Genomic DNA, 23,902 nt, shown 5'->3' on the forward strand with positions numbered 1-23,902 from the left:
ACACACACACGATTTCTTGTAAAGTATATATATATTATATATATAATATATAATATATTATGTTATAATTATATGTTATATGTTATATGTTATATGTTATATATAAATACATATATATTTATAATAATGTGTGTGTGTATATATATATATATATATATGGTTATACAAAATCTCATGAGCATGTGTAGCTGTACACCTGCCCCATCTGTATATCTCTCTATATGTAATAATGTCTCAGTTATCATATATTATTCTATAGTGTACCTTTACTTCCCCCCTCTCAAGGAATGTCTAGAAAAAGGAAACAATGAAATATATATATCTTTTCCTCATGATTTTGATGTTTGTATTTCCTAAAAAACTAACCCCAGTTCACAAGTAGACCTTGTTTATGTTTGCAGCTGAAATAATGCAATGTAGAGAGAGGATAAACAATTTAATGAAAGTAAAACAAATTCAATTAGACCACACGCTGTGCACTAAGTTTCTGAAGGTTGAAAGCTTTCACCTACATGGCTTATAATCCATTGCCCACATTCCACCCATCAAAATCTTACTTAAAATATCTCTGCCACATACCCCCCTTGAATGTTCTACGTAGAAATACTCTTTGTCTGAATTCCTGTTGTATTTTATGTCTTTAAAGGGCACTTAACACTTGCTGCTTATGATAATGCAGCTCTTTGTATCCTGAGCAGGAAGAGCACAGTGGTGGGGGCTGACACAGGCTGACTTCTTGGGTTTGCCTCTTATTACCAGCCAGATGTTGGGGCTATTGTTGACCTCTTCCTACTTCAGGTTTTTTTGTTTTGTTTTGGTTTGGTTTTTTGGTCACTGGGAATAATAAATGGTACTCACTTCACAGGGTTGTCGTAAGGAGTAAATCATGATTTCTTGTAAAGTGTTTAGCACTCAATTAAACACTAGTTATTGTTAACTTATTTGTCAAACTCTAAGTTCTAAGTGTACAACTATGCCTTATTTATCTTGCAACCCCTACAGTGCTTGGTATGTTGTAGGGTGCACAAGCCAATACTGGTAGAGCGACAGAAATACTGTCAAGGGGAAATATACAGCAGAACAATCACTACTTATTTTAAATGGCAGATATTTTGAGTTCTCATTTTGCTACATTTTGAAAAGCTGAAGAGCTTTAAGCCTGTGTTTTGGCTCCCTATGAAGCATCTTAAAGGTATAGTGGAACAAAGAATATAGAGGGAGCCACTTTTCCACAGTGAGCATGACAGACAACATCCAACATGAAACAGCTGTTGAATGAGCTATTGTGTGACCCAGCTCCATACACCTTCCAGCTCCCAAGGACCCCAGGAGAGCGGAGCTGGATTTTGTGGGTGGCCAGGACCATAAGGAAGGGAAAATGAATTATTCCAGCTCTACTGAATTGTACATATGGTAGAAATATAAAAGTATGACATTTTCGAGAGTCCCATTATACTAGGGTGTCTGGTTACGGCTAAGAATTGGGGATAAATTTTGGCTCTTTTGTCATTCACTAACTCCAAGTAGGGAAGATAATTTTGTTTCTGATTTCAGCTACTATCAAATGTAAGCATCAAATCTGCTACATTGGTCTCATAATTATTATACACATTCTTTATGTATGATTGGACAGTATGATTCTCCATAACATGTTCTTAACCAGCCTCTTCCCTTAGGTTTCCTGACTTGACTCTTTCCTCTTGTCTTAGATGAAGCCGAGGATAGCCAACAGATTGAGTGGGCAAGAGAAAACGTGGCTATGCTGGCTGCTTACCCAGAGGTCAGGAATGATATATATATACTTGAGGGAGGAAGGTTCTGAACTCGTACATTACATGGATAGGCTGACTACTGACAAATGTTTTCTTCCTCCCTCCTTCTCTCCCCCATCCTTCCCTCAGCCCCTCCTTCTCTCCCTCCTTCTCTCCTTCTCTCCCTCTTTCCCTCTCTCCTTCCCTCTCTCACTCTCTCTGCTTTCTTCCTTTCCCTTTCCTTCTTCCCTTCCCTTCCCCTGTGCCTATGCCTGGCCCTTTCCTTTCTTTCATTTCCTTTCTTCCCTCCCCCTTCCTTTCTTTCCTTCTTCCTTTCCTCCCTCCCTTCCACTACAAAAGCTGTATTTGCTCATTGTAAAAAAACAACATTGACAAGTGTTCAAAGGTATAAGCGGAACATATCAGTTCTTATCCTACCTCCCTCACCTCAGGTTTCACTGCCTAGAAGTTACAACTAATACTTATTCACCTGTGTCCATTCAGGTATTTTATAAGCATATACATATATTCTTTCAAATTTTTATAAACATAAATGTAATCAAAACCACACACTTGTACTGTTTTACAACAGGCTTTTTAACTTAAGAAAAAAAATATACCTTTGGATATCTTTGCATATGAGCCCAAACAGAGCTAGTCCATTATTCATAGTAACTTCAGAGTATTTCACTATATGTTTACAACATAATTTGTCAATTATTCCTGAATCTTTGAGTTATTTCCATTTTATTACTGTAAACAATACTGCAATAAATATGAATAGAATAAATTCTTAGAAGTAAAAATACATGGCCAAAGGGTATGCACATTCCACATTTAATAGGGCCAGTCAAATTGTCTTCCAAATAAGGTTGCCCATATTTGTACACACACTAGTGAGTATTTCTATATACACTTACTGACAGTAGATATTTGCAAACTTTTTTTTTTTTTTTTTTTTTTTTTTGCTGATAGGTTAAAAACATTTCATTGTCTTCATTTTCATTTCTTTACTTTCTACTGAGGCTGAGTATTTGTACTTTCTTCATGTGATCTTCCTGTTCATATATTTTGCCCTTTTTCTTACAGAATTTTTCTTTTGGATATGTGGATGCCCTTTGCTTATTATAGAAATTAGCCCTTTGTTATTGTCACAACTATTGGCTTTGCTTTACCATTTGTTTTTTGAACTAGTATTTTCTAATGGGGTTTCTAAACATTGAATTTGTTTTCTACAGTGACATAGCTTATGTGAATGGAAAAGTCATAATAACTCTGAGTTTGGTTTATAAGAAGAAGGGAAAAGATACTAGGCAAGACAGAAACAGAGGAAAATAACTGTGCCACATATGGAGTATCCAGAGAGGAAAAGTGAGGTTTGTTTTCAAAGCACTTGCCTGTGGTTTCATTAAATTTGTAAGGCATTAGATATTCCTAGCTTTATTCCTTTAGCAAGACAGAAGATAAATTCCAACTGTCTATACATCTACCTTTGTGGTTTTACTGAAAAACACAAGCTAAAAAAAAAAAAAGAAAAAAGAAACCAACTAGGGTTAGATGAATAAGGACACATGTATCCCAGGCTCTAAAGTGACCCAATTCACCATTTATTAAGAGAAGCTCCATAAATTAATCTTTTTATAACTGTCAGTGTCAGCAAATACTCTCAATTTTATATTTACTGTCATTCAAAACATTTTAAGAGCTCTTCAGTTATGTTTTGACAAGTTATTGGTTGTCACTTAGGGGTTACTAAAATGTAGGAATGTCATATTGTATAATTGGCATAAGAGGGCTTTAAATCCATAAGAAACTCATCTGCTCATCAGGTCTCCTCAAATATTTCCTCAACAGAGTTAGGAGATACTCTTATTCCCAAAGATAGCTAGCTCCCTCACCCTTTTCTCCCAACAGGACTGAAGTCCTGTTATAATGTATGGAGTTGAGAGGCTGCCCAATCCCCATCTTCCTGCTTATTACCAAGAATATAGTCATGTGTAGGTCACATGAGAATTATTTTCCAGGGTTTATCTTTGAAACATTCATATCAAGAGTGCAGCGTCATAGAAACACAGAATCTTTTTAATTTATTTTTAATATTTTGGGATTTAAAATGTTACCAAATGATGTACAACAAAATATGTGGCTCCATCAAAGATCCATTATGGCATACACATGCAATATGCATAGCACAGCATAGGCTATTACTTTGAGGCTTAGGGGATCTGCTTGAGTTAGTTAACTTAAGGTAACTAAATGAGAATGGTCTAAAATAGTCTCTATAATTTGAAACATCTCATCTCAATCCAATTTCAAGTGGAAATTATAATTTCCAGAGCCAGTGCAAGACCCTTCAACCACCTATCACTAAAAAACTCACAGGTAAAGAGTGAAAGAACATGGTACAAAGCATATGCTACAGGAGCTATTTATGGACAAGCCTTTCCAGTGAACATATTGGAACCTATAGGCAATCTTTTTTATGAATGGCAGATATGTTCTATCTCATGTGACTGCTCTGGCCATTTCTTAACAACAATCTAGAATGCTAAGCTGAAAAGATATGACAAAAACTGTCATTTGTACCCTGATATCTATTCTTCCTTTCCCTCATAGTGATGGGATTTGAGCTAGCTATGTAATTGTACAAGATAAAGACTAAATCCCCTTTTCGCTAGGTGTAAGCATGTGACCAAATATTGGTACACGGTATGTAATCCAAGATGGTGTGTATGAATTCCTCAATGTGACTTTAAAGGGAAAGGGTATGAATTTCCCTTACTCCTTTTTCCTGTTTTTTTTTTCTGGCTAGAATGTAGATGTGATGGCAAACTCCCACGGGCCATGAAGACAGGGATAGAAAGAGCAAAAGAAAGAAGGGATCTGAGTCCTTAACACTGTGAGGCCACTACATTAAATCTGGACTCCTGCTCAGAATATCGTATATAGAAGGAATAAACTCCGGCCTCATTTAGGCACCCATTGTTTTGGGCCATTGTTACAGCAGCAGAACCTGTGCCCTAGTGAATTCAAAATAGTTCCGAGCTGAATCAAGACTCAATAGGAAAAGTGTCATGCTAGGTTTGCAATGCCAGCTATGAGCAAGGGACCCGATGGTCTCCTGCCAACTCTAACTTCTTACTGTGTACATAGCTAACCTACTCCAAAATAGAAAACTCTCAAAAAAACCTTCTCATGTCACTCATAGGCCATATGCCTGTCTTTCTCTCTGTGCTATTGTTGACCACTTCAGGCTTAGCCTTTCTCTATTTGGCATAAATACAAAGAAATGAGACTGACTTAATCATAATAAGAATAAAATAACATGTGTAGTATTTAGGATATACCATTTATTTATATATAAATTACCTCAATCCTTTAATACAACCCCCTGAAATACTATGTGCTTATTTCAGTCATGCTGCCATTGCTAAAATATTTTTGGATTTTTTTTTTTTGAAGCTGTAAATTCACACATTTCTTATAATAATAGGATGGGATCAAATCACTTAAACATCTGTCATGTGAAACCAGCAAGTCTTCACTGAGCACTTACTATGCATAACATTGTTAGTTTTAGTGTCAGAGAGGCTGGTAATCAATTTTAGGGATGTCAAAGGTACTCTTTAGATAATCTATGTTAAATTTCCAGGGTAAGATGGCTTCATAATTTAACATAGAAAAATAATACATATAAGGGGTCTACTACAGTCCAGGGAATGGGAAATAAATACTAGAAATGGAAGGTGAATTCTTTAAAAGCTCTGCTTCATGGGATTCTATATCACCAATCTATTCATTCACTCAAGATTTATATTACTGCCCCGCTCCCTTGCTTCCCCCCAAATTTGCAGTAATTTATAAATTAAAAATGAGATTTCTCTTTTTATTCAATTTCAAACTCTTTATTCTCCTAGCACCTTGGTTTATTAAAATATTCCCTGGGTAATGCATCTGGTGAGGAGGCTCTCCAGGGGCCTATGGGTAAATCAACATTTCTGCCTCTGTCCCCACATCAGCTAATAACTGTGGACTGTAGGGTTTCTCTGAGTATCAGGGACCCTGACAGGAGAGCTCCCAGCATTAAGCAAGTTTCTGGAGTCACCATGCCTGAAACATATAAAGCTGTGGTGCTCAGAGCGGGTGCTGCTGAATTAAAAATACTGATCCGATTTACTTCATGAGTCAGTTCTGCCTGTTAAGTCGGTATGTCTCTTCAAATGAAAAACAGCTTCCTTGTAACCATTGTGGCAGAAAGGTCAACTCAAATCCATTTTCAAATATGCCGAGAGCTCAAACTTAGATAATGACTTTGGTCCTCACCCAGGAGAGAACAGATTTAGAGCAAATGAAGTCAGATATAAGGAAGAACTTCCCAATGGCACATGATGTTAGGATGTGAAGCGTGTGCTAGGGCTGACATCCAGCCTATTCTGTTGCTTTGGGAAACCAAAGTCTTCGCAGGTTGTCAAGATTTTAAATCTCACTGCTGTCTCACTATTGCGGCTTCTTCTCTAGTCGTTAGACTAGAACAGAGTACCTGGGCAGGGTGGGGCCTTGACAAATCAGGTGTAGGCTATTGGAAAGATTGGAAAAATTTAAAAAAAGAAAACTCAAGGAAACACATTTGGGTTAGTGTTTCATAAGTCAAGTGATTGACAATTATGAAATTGACATTTCATAAGTCAAGGGATTGAAGACCTGCCAGGCAGGTCTTCATGTGAAACTGCTCTGTACAAGGTAGAATATGAACATTCCTGCCTCCTTTCTCATGCCATTCAGGAGGGCCAGAAATTTTGTTAACCCCAAAGTCCCCTGATATTTTTAAATGACTCCTAGGGGACCAGTGTCACCCTAGTAGCCAACTGCTATAGTCATGTCTAAGAATTATCACCAAAAATGGTGGTAAAGGAAGTAGGCTATAAACGATGCAGTCATGAGTACTTTTTTCTGATTATGGAAATTTCACAGAAACAAAATGCTTTAAATTAGTGTGTGTCATGTCATGGAGATGAGCTATTTAAAATAAAATCTCTTGGAACCAATCGGACTTCACCAGTATTGACTCAATCTGTGCATTAGTATGTTTATGTGGCTCATGTATCGTATAACTCAGTGGAAAGGGGATATATTTGCTTCCACAATAAAGCATAATTTATTAGGGGTGACATCCTTGTACCATTGGGAGACACTATTATTATTGTTTTTGTTAGTTTGGGTGAGTAAGCCTCCAATCGTATATGGATAGGTGTGTTGGCTTAGGGACTGCATAATAAAACTTACATCTTTCTTAGAGAATTCTAAACAGCAATATCCTCAAATACCAAATGTGATTATGTTTTATGAATTCTGCCATCATTTCTGCTACTTGTGTACTTAGAAATACCAAGCCCAATTTAATCTGCTGCTTTAGAGGAAGTACTCTTGGTATCTTCATCAGATGAGGCTACACTCAAATGTCAGTCATTACTCTGGGGCAAAGAAAATGTGGACAATCAAATTCTCTTTCAAGCAAACCCTGACAGTAGCAAAAGTACTGGTTATGAAAATCTAAACCAACCCAGACACTCCCATTAATTAGTATCACAAAAAATAAATGTGTCTATAATGACTCCCATGGGGACATAATCCCTTAGGCTGGATTTAGTCTGACATAGATTTCACTTTAGACTATGGAGATGACAAAGGCAGAAATTTCTAGCCTCATAATGAAATTTCCTACAACCTAAATTGATGTTCACAATGTAAGTAGATATGCAGTCTGAACAAAACTTTGCATTTAGGCAAACTTAAAATAAAATTCAAACAGCAAAAGAGTAGCATTTTCATCAAATAGAGCCCAAAGATAACTAGATTTCTGTCCTCTTCTTTCAATCCCCTTTTTGAATAAAATGGTAACTTACAAGAAGAAAATTTAAAGTGTAAGATATATTCTGGGCCAATTCACATTTAGCGCAAGTTCTAACACCTCCACCAAATACAGTATTCAACAATCCTAACTGACATTCACCATGATTGTTCCAAGACACTGGAATAGCTCGATGTCTAAAGAAAGATTACATTTTCTCCATCCTGCTCTGTTTATTCAGGCAGGAGGAACAAGTAGGATGTAGAATATATTCTCAACAATATAGAAAAAATTTTTCTGGTTATTGCTGCAACGGTCAAGATTTTAAAATCAATTACTCTTTAACAAATAATGTTGAATAGAGGCTCGATGATATGTTCCAGAACATAATCTGGAACCTCATTTTTCTTTCTGGATCTTTTCAGCAACTATAGAGATACAATGGCTTCTTCTTAACAAGCAGAGTCAGGCTTGATGTGTGGTAAAAATATTGTGATCAACAATACCCTTGACTCTGACAGGCTTCAAATCAGGTTGGAATCCATTGCAGCCAGGCTCTCTGAGCATGGGACATGGTTTCCCTCTGTGGGACCGTTGTACCACCAGCAAGGTAAAAATGGAACAGTGTTTCTGAACTGCCACATGCCCAAATCCTTTCATATGTTGATTCCTATGTTAACTCATTTAACCAGAGTTCACAGATAGAGAAACAAAGCCTAAGAGAAGTGCTTTCATACTGAACATTTATGGGTGACGTGATATGCTGTCTGGACTTCCTCCAAAATTATCCAGAGAAGGATGTAGGCGGGTATATAGAGAGAGATTCCAAGATTGGCCAGGGTTGATAAATGTAGAGGCTAGGTGATAGTTACGGAGGTTATCATAATATTCTCCATTTTTTTTTGTATGTGAATGTTTGTAACAATAAAAATGTGTGCAAAAAATATGCTCAGGACTGTAAAGTCCCATTAGGCTGCTTATATGCTACTTTCTGGAGCAGGCCCTTGGTTGTCTTTCAGCTAATACATATTTCCTCCACAGCTACTATGTTCCCAGCAATGTGCCAAGTTGCCTCCATGTACGTGACTATGTGGACAGCAATAAAATAAATATGAGTAAGTGTTGATTATGTACCTTTGTTTATTTAAATAGTTCAAACTTAGTATATGTATTTGGAAATGTTAACCAAAGGTGTGGGTCACCTTTGATAATTCTCTTAGTCACTTCCTTGAACCTCAGTCTAATCTTTTAGATGAATGATTTTATGTTCTTGTGGATCTCAGCCACAGTGTGGCTTTCATCCACAGACACTGATAACACTTCTGGGATACAGGTATACAGGATTACAGAGTACAGATGGCCTCACTCCCTTGCTCTCTCTCTTCCTCTTTTTTTTTTTTTTTATTTATTTTTTTGGGACAGAGAGAGTCAGAGCATGAACGGGGGAGGGGCAGAGAGAGAGGGAGACACAGAATCGGAAACAGGCTCCAGGCTCTGAGCCATCAGCCCAGAGCCTGACGCGGGGCTCGAACTCACGGACCGCGAGATCGTGACCTGGCTGAAGTCGGACGCTTAACCGACTGCGCCACCCAGGCGCCCCATCTCTTTTCCTCTTATTTGCCAGGCAAAATCCCAACAGGTGCCTAACCCAATTTTATGTCTGTTCCACTACTTGAGCTGAACATGGCTGCAAAGAAAACACACAGCCCTGGTGATTCATGCCTCTTGAAATTCACCACCACAAATGCTGAGTGGGACCATGGTACTGTGGGGTAAAGCCACATTTCCCTGGTCTAGTCACTTTCCCTGTCTCTACATTAACACAGTTCTTTCCTCTCCTTAATCTCCTCCATCTCCTCCCCTTCCACACTCTTTGCTGATCATCTCCTCTATGCTTTTCTTTATAAAGCAACTATCTGCAGAGAAAGTACCTGATCATCCCAGCAGAGAATGTTCTGTCCCACCCACCTCTGAGCCCATAATACTTTGCCTTCCCTCCTGCTTGGAAGGGATGGATGAAACTGTCCTTGTCCTAAGGCTGAGCTCTTTATTTGTGCATTGAATCTCATCGCCTCCTTCTCTCATAGGGACTCTGTCTCAATTCCCTAGAGATGGGTCCTTAAGTCCCTTGCTTTTCTGCAAAAGCTTACTCCTTTGGGGCTCTCACTAGTTGCCTTGTTTTAAGAATACATGTGTCTACTCCTTGCCCTGAATGTCATTTCATTCGCAAGTCCTCTTGAATTCTGCCTTCACAGTATGTCTTAGGACTAATATTGTAGGATTTATATGAGGCACCTAAAACAGGCAAATTCATAAAGATATAAAGTGGAAGAGTAGTGACTAGGAGCAGGAGGGAGTGGGTAAATGGGAGTTAGTGTTTGATGGGTACAGAATTTCAGTTTGCAAGGATGAAAATGTTCTGGGGATGGATAGTGGTGATGGTTACACACCAATGTATACGCACTTAATGCCATTGAACTGTATGCTTAAAAATGGTCCAAACGGTAAGTTTTACATTATGTATATTTCACATTAAAAAAAAGATCAGTTGAGAAAATATGTATGCATATATTTGAATCCAACCACTTTGTACCACTTCTGTTGCTGCCATTCTATTTCAAACCACATTCAAACCACTGGGCATTTGTCCCACTTTAGCTCTCCCCAGAATGTTCTCCCCACAGTGGGCACCCTGACTTCATTCAGGTCTCTGCTTATAAGTCACCTCCTCATAGAGGCCCCTCCTGACCACCTAATCTCCATCATCCTCCCAATGCGCACGTGTGCATGTGTGCAAACACGTGCTTAAAGGTCCACAGTCCTATACCTTCCTCTGCTCTCTCTTTAATTGTTCTTTTTACTACCAGACATCATATATTTATTTGTTTACTCATTTACTTATTACTCTGTTTGCCCCTCTTGACTTAAGCTCAGTGAACTGTCAACAGCTGCTTTCCTCGACCTTAGCCAGGACTGGTGTATAAGAGGGGTCCAAGAAATACCTGTATCCTAAAAGGCAGCCTTGGGATTGTTAGGCTTGTTAGGCTTGGAGGCTTTGCATGGTAAATGTGAAGTTTAGGAAATTGCAGATGGAAGAGTGTTCTGAAGCAGGTAACCGCTCAGGTCCAAAAGGATTCTCCTCTAAAAACAAAGTCCTTCAGTAACGAGCAATAGTACTTCAGAAAGGACTGCTCACAGCAGGGGAGGGCAGGGGAGAGACAAGGTAACAGATGCCAGAGTGCAGAGAAAAATCTAAGATGCTGGTGCTTGTAATACACTATCATTAATAATTGGCGTCTTGCTGAGAAAGGGTTTAAAGGTCTCCTGAGCAGGATTCACTTAATATTTAAGAAAAATACCTTCAGAAGATGATGTCATTTTAAGTAAGAAACAGACTTGCTGAAAGGCTGTTGTGGTTTGCAGTCAGTCCTAAGTGATGAGGAAGAATGGCATTTTGATAAGAAAAACTCTGAGTGCGTTCAGACATCCCTGGTGTTATCCGAGGTGTAATGGGTGACAAGCCGTATTATTGTGGTCTGGGGTCTAATTTTCATGAGACCAAGCTGGGGCCCAAAATGGTGTTTTAGATTTCTTTAACTTTTGAATAAGAAAATAAAAAAGTAAATGAGGTTTTTAAAATGGGCTTACAAAGTTTTATTTAAAAATATGTTTTTAATGTTTATTTTATTTCTGCGAGAGAGTCAGAGACAGAGCATGAGTGGGGGAGGGGCAGAGAGAGAGTGAGACAGAATCTGAAGTAGGCTCCAGGCTACCACCAGAGCTCTATGCGGGGCTTGAACCTATGAACTGTGAGATCATAACCTGAGCTGAAGTCGAATGCTTAACCGACTGAGCCATCCAGGTGCCACAAAGTTTTATTTTTAATAGGAAGAACTACGTTACTGCTAATTAGTATATAAAGAAAAAAAAACAGTGTTCACATTAGAAAGTCGAGTTGCTGTTCTCAAGTGTTGACCAGGCATGGACTGCATTAAAGCTTTGTATTCTTACTTCCACTCTTTCCTGTTATAACCCGGTCAACTTTCCCCCTTGTTAGTCCTGTTCTGGAGGCTTCTGTGTTCTCAGGGGGTACTTGGCTGCTAACTGAATCAAGGCCTCAAGCTCCTTCTCTCCTTCAGGGAGCACTGGGTCACTCCTTAAGCTCTAAACACTTTTCTGTTCCTTCCATGCTTTGTGGTGTAAATGCAGTAAAAAGAGAAAAAGATTCATGAGTCGCTCACTTGGTGGGTGACTTGCAATCATGGTTTGCCTGGCACTTGGGGGACCCAGGGACATGAGACTTTCAAAGGTAAATCTAAGACAGTCTCAGGCAGCTGAGATAAGCTGATCACTCTCACGACGAAGTTTAGGGACAGAGCTGCTGTAAAGCTAACTCGTGGTACATTTCACTACAGCTCATGGGCAAATTGCTGACCTAGAGCCTTTTTATTTCCTGTGACCTCAGAGATCTCCCCTGGGTGTCTTTAACTTCCTCTTCCCATTTAATTATTTTCACTGAATGAAAGCCTGTGGGTTTCTACAAATCCTCAAATACAGTTCCCAAAGAAGGGAGGAAAATTCTGTTTATAAATTATGATAATTCCAATAACCATCTGGCTCCCCCTGTCCCCCCACCTTGTTCCAGTTTACTGTCACTTAACCCACTTTGGGGTCTCATCCCCTACTGAAGACGTAATCCTGTGTGTGGACTTGAAGCCGTTCAGGAGTCTCTAGCCTGCTTCTCTGACCTTGTCCTCAGCTTGGTACCTGGGTACATGCTTCTCCCCTCCTTTGAATGGGCCCCTACTTGTCAATGTTTCTGTGTGCTGCTTCCTGCGTTGGCAATCCACCAAGGGTCCACGCTCTCTATAAATGGCACGAGGCACATGCAGAGGGTCCTGACTCCTCCAGCATCCCTGACATCATGACCAGCCTTGGCCTGCTGTTTGACTCCATGTTGCTGGGCTCTGCTCCTCATTGAGGCCAGGTCACGGTACAGGAGCCCCTCTGGGCCTCCCCGGCAGGGTCATCCACACATACAGCACCTCTGTGAGCTTTCGAGAAAGGTGCCCTTCTAGGCACATAAATTACAAAAAGGTGTTCCCTCTAGGATGACTAATTAGAAAAAAAGGTCTCCTTTCCTTGGGCAGCGTGTAAGGTGCAGAGCTTGGCAAACAGAGCCTTGGCTGGGTTTTAACTTCCCCTGGCATCCCCTTAGTTGAGTATGTACTTTATATAGCCGCATACCTAGCTCTCCTCCTAACTACTGACTAACCGGCCTGGCTGCCACCAGGTCCTGGCACAATGACGTGCTTTGTCTGTCTGAACAGATTTTGCCTCATTGCTGAGCACTGAACCTGACTCTGAATTTGCTCTTTGTCTGTCATGCTCCCATCCTGCATCTTTCGGGCCACTCCCATCTAGGGGCTCATTCTTAACCTGATGGTGTATAAAAACTAATGCTTTAGCCTATCAACATCTAAACAGATACCCCTGATAAGACAACATTTGCCCTTCCTATCAACTATCCTAATACAATCCAGTTTTAGTATCACAAAACCTACTACCCATTGGTTATAGTGCTTTATTACATTTGGTCTCCACGGGTTTCTGGATTGATTCAAGTCTTTTCTATCCTTTTCTTTTTCCAAAAGATATTGATCTTGGGATAATGCTGCTTCCTCTTTCCAAAGACAGTTGGGGATTCTTAGATAGAAGACAGTTTCCTAATACAGTGTGGACTTCAGGCCTACCCCAAGATGTACGATTCCAGACTCCTCTGTGAAAAAGATCAAAGTGTGAAACCTGGCTGCTTCAACAGGAGTAACACCTAAAAGGTGGAACCAGAAAAGAGAAGTATAAGAAAGAGAGAGGGTGAACATCCCAGTTCTGGGAGGAAGGTGGGTCTGGCGAAGAAAAGCCATCCTGGACAGATGCAGAGAAAAGAACGGAGAGGAGAACAGCCATTTGGACAAGCTGAAACACTTCACACTGAGCTTTCGGAAACTTATCCAGCCAAAGAGACTCTTTTGCTATTTGGAACTGCAGGCTTTGAAAGTTGAAGCGATTAGATCCAAGTCTCCCTCGTGGGACCTACGATTACCCTGAAGCTTGAGCCTGCCCGGAATCCTCCTCAAGCGTTACTTTGTGAAAACAAACTGAACTTTATTTTGTGAGGAGGGATGGTAGATTATTTTCATACCTCTGTTACTTTTAAATGGAAGCCGCTTCACAACTTGGGGAGCACTGCTGTCTCCACGATGGTACCTTTCCATAGCTAACTGTGGGCACAATAACATGTGAATACTTAAGAGGTAATTTTAGTGCAACCACCAGATATGTATTATGTGGTGCACATATGTATGCACATATATATAACTACATATACTTTTAAAGATGAATAAATGCATACATCAAATTAAGATACCAAATGAAAGTTCATGAAGATGGTTACACAAGATACTTTTGTTTACAGAACATCAGTTGCCTTGAAATGCCTTTCTACAGGTATAGTGGAGATCAAAACCTGTGTGTATGTATATATACCTGTGTGGTGCGTGTGTGTATATATAAAATACTTTAGCCACCAAAAATAGCTTAATAAATAGAAACAACTTCTCTAGGGTGCCTTTTTCCCTTAAAGTACCGTGTAAAGGATGTAGGACAAATCTGGAAAGGGAAGTATATCAGCATGCATACACCCCAGAGCGGGTTGAGCTGTTCACGCCTGACAAACGTCCACTCATCCTGTGACCACACATCTTATGCGCCTAGTCCTCTCCTCCAGACGACTTCCTCGGGTTCTAACCACTGGTCCAGCAGACACATAATGATCTGCGTTTGAAACTTGCTCAAGTGTTTATAGCATTGCCACAAGGTGTACTCTGAGTTGCTCACTTTCAGCATGCTTCGTAGGAGGCGCGACAGTGGGAAGGGTAGCCTACTTACTTGTGTTTATCTTCTGGAGAGAAATATGCTTTTCCAGTTGTCTCCTTAGCTTCACCTCGGCTCCGTATTTGCCAGTGGTGCCATTGTCGGCCAGAATGAAGTGAGAATGCATGCTGTTGAGCACAGTGAGCTTGCTCATGGGGTTGGACATGGTCTGATATGGCCGCACAACCTGCAGGGTTTCAAAAGGAAGAGGCGGAAGTCAGAGAACAAAAGGGCAAAATATGAAAAGGAGAACCAGACAGAGAGGAGACAGAGAAGGAAAAATCAGTTCTTTGGTACAGTGAAAATATTAGCACGGTGAGTAGAGGCAAGTGTTACAGTCAGTGTTCCCCAGTCCAAGCAAGATTATAAAGAATAATGTATGTATTTATATGCCGAATTTACACAGAAAACAGAGTTTGTGCTCTCGTTGGGCTCAAAAACTGCCATGTGAATGATGGTTTCATGTTGACGTCAATCTTTTGTCTGCTGATGAACCACAAATAATTTTAACATTTAGTAATTTTGGTTTTTTTCTTTCTCTTTTACACAATGTCCATACTTTTTTCTTTAATGTTTATTTTTTTTTTTTTATTTTGGGAGAGAGAGAGAGGAAGAGAGTGAGAAGGGAAGGGACAGAGAGAGAGGAAGAGAGAGAATCCCAAGCAGGCTCTGTGTTATCAGCACAGAGCTTGACTCGGGACTTGAACTCACAAATCATGAGATCATGACCTGAGCCAAAATCAGGAGTTGGACACTTAACCAACTGAGCCATCCAGGGGCCCCACATGACGTCCACACTCTTAATAGGCACAGCAGAGCAATCATGGTTCTGGAGTATGGGAGGCGGGGCGGGGTTCTCTTTCTGTCAAGCCCATTCAGTAATCTGAAGGTCTGTTCAGTCAAAAATCAACACTGTTCTTATTAGACACCTTATCTAAGTGGAAATGTTGACTATCAAATACCTGTCTCATGAGATGGATATGCATCAAAGTGTTCATCTCTGTCTTTTTTTGTGGTTGCATTATTTTAATTTTGTGGCGAATTATATTACCTAAAACAGTCATTCTTAGGGTGGTCTTTCATATTTTTGATATAAAAAGAAGAGCAAAACCTATTGTGAGTTTTAGTTGCCAGATCTCGTTGCTTTACGTACATCATCTATATTCCTTGCAACAATCCTGTGCGACGCTGTTCTGCTGACCTTGTAGATGGAGAAACAGCAATGGAGGTAAAATAGGTTCTTCAAGAGTGTATTACACACAAACCCAGAATTTACACCCAGGTCTGATTCCAAAATCTATGCTTACTATGTTTACTCCCCTTCCCCCCACTGCTTAGACACAATGGAAACAAGATGATGTTTTGGAAATCTCCTAAGATATTTAGGTAGAGACTTCGTTCACGACTATAAAATGGAACATTGGATGAGCGCACTATTGCACAGACCCAGTATAGTTGTCCCTGTACTAAATCATCAGAATTGACAGACTAGAAATAAATGCTACAGGGTGTTTATTTCCTGCCTTTGTGCGCTGTGTACATTAATTATGGAGTTGAGATGCTCTTGTTAATGTTTAGTGTGTAATAACTCACCATGAAAAGCTGTAGTAAGATTGAGTAGTTTGTTAAAGAAATTACAAAGTGATTTAGCAAGGGCAGTCTTTAATAGTAAAGATCTCATAAAAGTCATTTTTTAGATCTTGATGCTGATTTCAAAATCCATTTCTATCTGCCTGGCAAACAGAATCTACTCAATAAATAGTGAATGAATGAACAGGAAAACTTGAGACAGGCATGCTTTTGTTCAAAATTAGAAAAAAGAAAGAACCCTCTTTTCTGAATTGTTTGGGAATTGATCTAATCTAAATTTAAAATGTGTAATTTTAAGCTTTTGAAATATCCTTCATTCCTTTTAATATATGTCTTATTTGTTAATGTAGCATTAATATAACATAAATTCATAGCTTCATTTTAGTTGACTCTTAATGATAAAGGAAACTCATAACTTTTTGATTATTGTTTCCAGTAATGGATGGGACTTTTTTTTCCTGTAACTGAACAGCATTCAATTACTCCTTTGTCTACATGAGCGAATGAAAGTCCCCAAAATACAGAGAGAGTGGTGTGCTAACTCCATCCTGAGTTCTTCATCACTGGAAGAGTGGGTCGCTTGTGGTTGAAATTCCCATTTTGTTGTTACTCATTTTTGATCATAAAACATTCATTCTACAGCAGAGTGCAAGTTAATAAATATTAATGCTTTGTTGAAAGAGGCTTAGCAGACGGACTTTCTCCTATTCTTAAAGTGCCTCTGCATTGAACCTTTGGACAAAAGAAAACGCTGTAGTTACTGTTCTCTCTTTTCCAACAGCAGGTCTCCAAGGCACCATGCCAAGAAGGAGGAAGACCCAAAGAATTTCCTTGAGAGGCAGGGGACAGCGGATTTTCTAGAGGTTAAACTATGCATGATAGTGAATCCCAGACACTTGTTGTAGGTGAGACATGAGAATACATTTTCTAATTCCTGGGAACTAATTAAGGACCATCAGTGAACAGCAAATTTTTGAATGAATAAAGTAGTGAAAATAATTCTGGGTCAACTGACATAACCACAATCTGAGAAGAGAACACCAATAAATCATCTAACTATACTCTCTATGTATGTTTCCTTCACTACAGGATTCTAAGGACAGTGATGCTTCAGTCTTCTGAGTTTTGACCTTCTTTCCTGGTGAAACATGGTGTACCAACTCTTTGGAAATACTGTCCATTTGAATCAGTCATGGCTAGAAGGTCAAATTTCCAGCATCACTCATCAATTTTAACTTCTTTGTCTAACTGCTCTCCATTTCATTTGATCTTGTATGAAGGTAAGTTAGAGGTGCGTATATATCGGTAGAGATTTTGTCTGCTGTGTAACAGGGGATATACATCTGAAAAATAACTAAATGCCCTAATTTATTTTCCTGTCATCACTGGAGGAAGATCTGCTGAACCCTGGAAAACTTGGAACATATGAGCCATGGAAATCCGTTTGAGTCCCCTTCGTTCTGCCAAGTGACTGTGTGAATCTGAGGCACACGTTTTTAATCTGTGAAAGGGAAATGATAAAAACCACTTACCTCGTGGGGGTTAGATGAGATTTGAGGTGCAAAGTACCTGGCACCTTGCCTGGTTCCTGGCAGGCAATACATAAATGTGAATTCTTTCTCAAGCTCGGCTTTATTTTACCAACTATACTAGCGAACAAAATGACAGACAAATCACACCGTCTCTTGTTTTACGCAAGGGATTTAAATCAATCAATAGAAGTAAAGGAAAAAATTAGCAGTCAGTTGGCAAAACACACAAAGTGTTTTCTACTTTGTCACCTCCTCTCAGGCCACTTCAGAGGGTGATGCTCTGGAATTGTTTGTGGGTTAACTGCAAAGGTGGAAACGACTTCCCAAATACTTCAGAAGAGGAATGTGTCTTGGCCTAACTTGCCTACAAAATCCACTTAATATTCTTCATAACAAACATACCAGCAGTCTATTCTTATTTGAGTTACAATTTGCATATCTACAAAAGATTTGCTGATCTTCCTGTTATGTTTCTCAAATAGGAAAATAATAACGTCTTTGTGCCACAGATGAATTCTTCCCTCTGACAACATTTTGGAGGTAACGCATCCATTTTTATTGTTAAAGGCTCATAGAAAAGGATTTTTTTGGAAAGTGTGTGTGTGTGTGTGTGTGTGTGTGTGTGTGTGTGCGCGCGTGCGTGTGCATGAGAGTGCATAACAAGAACAAGTGTGACATGTTCAGGACTTGTAGACAGACTTGTAGGCTCTAGCTTATTTTTCAGCCAGTGTTTTCTCAGAGAATCAAGCCCTAATGCCTATACATAATGGACCACCTCTCCTAAGAATATAGGATGGTCCAGGTTATGTACCATCTTGGAGAGAATTAAGAAAAGAGTCAATCAAACAATTTTCTGTGTTTATATTTCAGATGAGGAACCTGGGAGGAGAAAGGCTGAATGACATCAGAAAGGCCTACATATAAAGGGGTCTTGCATGATTGGTAAATACAGGACTATGTATACCCAGAAGGGAAATTTGCTTAGAAATGGATTTTAGATACTTTGCACTCTTTGGGTATCATGGGCTAGGATACCTCTAAGTGATAACATTTTGCCCCTCTTTCTTGTTCCTCAAGGGTAGATGAGAGACTTCTTCACTCTTTAATACATTGTATACCACTGTGTATTGGCTGATTGGTAAAATTCTGGTTCCAAGGCCTCTGTGTACCTTGACTCTGAAAGAGAAGCCATGAAGTGGAAGGTTTGTAAGAAGTTAAGGAAGGTGAAGGCCCTTTATGTCATGCGCTTGTCATTACCAATGCCAGGAGAGGAACGTTCCAGAGGCGCCATGGAAAATCTCAACATTCTTTATGGGTGGGTGTCAGCTTGCTGCATTTCTTATCCCTGGATGAGCTTAAGTAGATCATTTTGGAGCTGATCTAAGATACCTGCTTGAGTTTTCCTAGCTATTTTCACATGTGTTCTGGTCTCACTCAGGAGTACTCAGTGGGAAGTTAGGAGATGGAGGTTCTAGTTCCTTCCAGTTACTAATGTGTGACCTTGGGCAACAAGTCTTTCAACTCATTCATTCATTTGTTTATTCACTCATTAAGAATGTCTTGAGGAAATGTATGTGATGACTATTGGGCTGGCTTGAGGAAACATATAATCCTGCATCTAGGTAATGTCTCTCACTAAGTGTTCAAATTATATGTATTGAAAGAAACGTTTTGGTTGGTAGTTTGTCATAAAATAGAGGGTTTGACTATAATTTCTGAGGGCTTTCTACCTGTAGGATTGAGTCTGGACAGCCTGTGTTGAAAAGTACATTTGCTTCTTCCAAGTGAGTACAGAAAACTGACACAAAGGTGGTCCACTCATGTCCTGGGGTCTCTTTTCTTTGGTGGCCCTTTCCACAATGCAAGAGCAGGGTGCTCATCTGCAGCTCCTTTCCTGAACAGAACTGACTTGAGCTAACCTGGATTTTTGAGTCATCAATCACAGGCCTTGGGCAATCCCTGAACTTACAATCTGGTGAGGTATGTATCAACATGCCCCTAACAAGTAGCAGGCTAAGGGACGTGTGGCACATTGAATCAGCCTTTCCCTCCTAACAGCACTATGATTTCACATTAGGCAGGAAGAAAAGTAGCGTTCATTGACCGTTTATTATATGTCAGGTACTGTGATAGACACCTTCTCATAGATTAATCCATTCCATGCTTATTTTATAGGCAAAACTATAGATGTTCAGAGAGGTAAAGTCTTTTGGCCCAAATGTGCCCCACTAACACCCTTCCTCTGACTCTATGCAGCATGTAGAACTTATGCTCCTGTGCAGGCCAGGAGGCATTTAGAGGGAAGATGGAAGGCCCAGCCTGATTTTAAGTTCATAAAGGATATTCTGATTGGTTTTGCTGCTTGACATTTCTGCCAGTGGCTCAGCTGAGCGCTAAAATCCTTCTGACAGCTGATGAGATGATTTCCAGATGGGTCACCTAGAACTGCATAGCATGTAGGGGTCAGGAGAAGCACTAGCAGGCAGCGAGATGGGGTCTGTGCTTTGGAGAAAGAGAAACAAAGGGGTGGGACAAGGTTCTCCTAGGATCAGGCCTGAGTCTCTGGGAGGGATGAGGGGATATTGTTGAGACATGGGCAGCAGCCTCTGTGTTGGAGATAAAGGAACAGGGGGCTGGGAGGATGAGATGAAAAACAAATAAAGGAAGGCACTGTGTGTCCTCAAATCATAGCGAGGTCTGCGCTCACAGGGACACTGGGCTCGTTATTTCCTATTCAGCCAGCCCGGCGGTAAGTCTAGGGATAAAGCAGGGTCATATGAAACCCAGATGCTGCCTCCAGCCCAGCAATCCAAACAAGAAACCAGCAAACCCAGGGATCTATCCCGAAGAGGGCCCAGATACCTCAGCTGCATATTTCCTACCAAAATCCACAGGATGAGCAATTACATCGTTCCACAGCATTTTGAAAACATGTCCCTCAACTCATGGGCTTGCAGAGGGTTACAGTGTCCTCATTACAGGCTTTCTGTTCTAATGGGCTCACTTCCCTTTGCCCTGTCCTGAGGGGAGCCATGGACGATCCACATGAAGAGCTTACTAGCAGTGGGAAAATGACCTTGAGTTCTAAAAGGGGTTACTTGCGTGAGAAGTCACCACATGTCAGTGGGGTGATTTTAATATATGTTAAAAAATTCTCTGAAAATCTTCCCTTTTGGTCTGTGGTGGATTCAGTGACTCACTTCTAAGAAATAGAATAAAACAGAAGTGATGGTGTATGACTTGTGAAACTAGGTCATAAAAGGGTTCCTTTCAGCTCTCCTGGATCATTTACTCTGGGGGAAGCCAGCTGCCATAATAAAGCTGCCTTCTAGAGAGGTCCACATGGTGAGGAACTCCTACCAACAGCCATGTGAGTGAATCATCTTGGAAGAAGGTACCATATTCCCATTCAATCCTTTACATGATGCAGCCCCAACTGATATCTTGACTGTGACCTTAAGGGAGGCCCACACCAGAACCACACAGATAAGCTGTTGATACATTCCTGATCCACAGAAACCATGAGACAAGAAATGTTGTTTTAAGCTATTAAGTTTTGGGGTAATTTGTTACACAGCAGTAGACAACACAATAGTATATTAATGTTATGTTGAGACTTCAAAACGTATTCTCTCCTCTCTATTCTGGAATCACTGGTGCATCGTAATTTCATGACCTCTAGAGCCCCCCTGCATCTTTCCAGGGCTCCAGTCAGCTTTGGGGCTGTGGAGGGGCTGCCATCCTCCACTGTCTCAGTGCACCTGTCTGACTCCTCACGCCATCTTTTCTCACTGGGAAGATGGTCTGACTCCCTCACCTACACAACAGCTAGTTGGGTGACCCTACACAGGTTGTTACCCTCTGCATCTCAGAGTCTCCATATGGAAATGGAGATTAATGATGAATATAACCACCTCAGCGGGGGCACTGTAAAGATTAAATGAGATCTAAAACACATATATGCATTCAAATAAATGATTGCTATGATCATGGAGAAGTCAGACTGCATCGTAGGAAAGGATGTGGTCTTGGGAGCTGGATGTCCAAGGCTGAAATACCAGCTATGTGACTTATTAGTTATGTAAGATTGGGCAAGTTACTTAATCGTTTTGTGTTTAGTTTTATCATCAGTGATACGGAAGGATGAGAGTGATGCTAAAAGCAACAACTTCTGAATGCCATTATAAGAATTAAATGGTCATCTGTGATGGGTGCTGACATTTTTAAGCTCAACAAAAGTGGTGCTTTTATGACAATTGTTATTATTATTATTATTATTATTATTATTATTATTTCATGGATAAATGCTAAATGTCCAGGCTGACACTTTAATATCCTGCCACCAATGCTTTGCTTACATACTCTTTTCCTTCTTCTTCAGTTACAAGGATGCAGATGGCTCCTCTTCCCTTTAGCTCTGGACCCCATCATCTTGGGGCCGATCAAGGACATATTTCCTCAATTATATTCCCACTACCTTTATTTTCTCCCCTACCATCAACACATAAACAGACTCAAGTCTCTCCCTTCTTGAAGAAAAAAATCTCACAAATAACGGCTCCCTTCAGCTACTCATATCACTTCTCATCAGAGCTAAACTTTGAAAAGGTTAGTTTCCGTTGGCTGTCTCTACTTCTTCCCCTTCTCCCTCTTCGACCCAGTGACTTGAGACCAGCCCCTTCATCGTTCTTCGGAAACAGTTTTGACTGGTGATGCCAGTGACATCTGTTTTGATGAACTGTATGAACATTTCCAAGTCCTCATCCTCCTCAGCCTCTCAACTGTACCTGACATTGCCCTTCACTCTATCCTCCTGGAGCACACTTTTCCCTTGGCTTTCGTAACAGCCTCTGGTTTTGCTTCTACCTCTCAGCCCTTCTTTTGGTTTCCCTCTGCCTAACCATTAAATATTGGACACCACCAGGATCCAGGTGTAGGCCCTCCTTTCCTTTACTCTACATACACTCCCTTGGTGATCCCATTCACCACAATGGCTTTAATTTTCATCTATATGCAGGTGCCACTTGAGTCTGAGGGTATAGCCAGATCTTGCTTCTGCAACTCCACCTCATACTGGAGGTTACTGTCCTGCTGGACATTTTCACATAGATATCTCAAAGCAACTTTGAAATCAGCACATCCAAATCCAAGCTCAACATTGTCATCACTGAAACAGCAGTTCCTATGTCAATGAATGTAGCCTAGAATCTGAACATGGTCCATGGTTAGCTAGCGTTAGCTCTTGTATAACTGCAACACACTTGGGTGAGTCTCCTTGTCTCTGAACTTCTCTTCTCGAATCCTCTGGATACATCTTATATAACCTAGTCCTGGAAGTCCAATAAATTCCATGTGAGAACCACTACTGGAAGGTTTTCCTAGCTCACAATTTGAAATCCTGTTTGGTTTGCCTGAGAAATAGGTGACAAATGCACTATTAAACCTCAGTTTTGGGGGCCTGAAATACAGAGATGACATCAAAACAACACTTTCCAATTAAATATAAGAACTGTTAAAGGTTATAAAATCCTGAGAATAAATATATACTTCAGGGCGAAATAGAAGATATCATTGAAAGTCATGATAATCTAATAACCACATAAGATGATGTGTTGGAAATCTTCCCAAATACAATTTTATCTGCAAGTTAAAATGAAAAGTGCTTTTTCTTACAATCATGGTTAGATTTTTAATTTGGCATGTATTTTGTTAATCTAGATTTGAGAAAAGACAAATTACAAATGATTCACAAACTGTTCAATTACCTGAAACAATTCTGGTCAGACTGTTTTCTAAAGTAAGGAAATATAAGGCTAAAATGAGTCATGGAAAAATCATAATTCAATGGATATTCTTTCCTGACTTTATACTGGGGATATTTTCATTATCTGTTCAGATAGAAATTCTCTAGGGACAAAGAAAATAGTTCTGGTCATTCTTGTAGTTTATTTTTGAGTCCAATTTACAGGCATAAGATAGTTGCCAGTATCTCAACTAATAATAAAAACATCATTAAATATTTTCTTATAGATCACTTGGCATACTATTAGTTAATGCACCTGAGTGGCTCAGTCGGTTGAGCATCCAACTTCATTTCAGGTCATGATCTCATAGTTCGTGAGTTCGAGCCCCACATTGGGCATTGCTGTTGTCAGCACAGAGCCTACCCCAAATCCTCTGTACCCTTCTCTCTGCCCCTCCCCTGCTTGTGCTCTCTAAAAAATAAATGAATATGTATTTAAAAAAAA

The 23,902-nt window shown here is 40.0% G+C and overlaps 1 protein-coding gene across 9 annotated transcripts in view; it reads right to left on the reverse strand.

Annotated features, from left to right (window-relative positions):
- TRPM3 (transient receptor potential cation channel subfamily M member 3) overlaps positions 1-23,902 on the reverse strand; it is an 803,813-nt gene that overhangs the window by 205,799 nt on the left and 574,112 nt on the right. For all 9 annotated transcript variants that reach the window (XM_086684995.1, XM_086684993.1, XM_086684999.1 and 6 more), the window contains exon 6: positions 14,548-14,719. In XM_086684995.1, coding sequence (XP_086541121.1) covers positions 14,548-14,719 — 172 coding nt within the window. The remainder of the gene's footprint in view (positions 1-14,547; positions 14,720-23,902) is intronic.

The sequence above is a fragment of the Puma concolor genome, chromosome D4 (genome assembly GCF_028749965.1).
Source record: "Puma concolor isolate L17-30 chromosome D4, mPumCon1.1.hap2, whole genome shotgun sequence".
Classification (NCBI taxonomy): domain Eukaryota; kingdom Metazoa; phylum Chordata; class Mammalia; order Carnivora; family Felidae; genus Puma; species Puma concolor.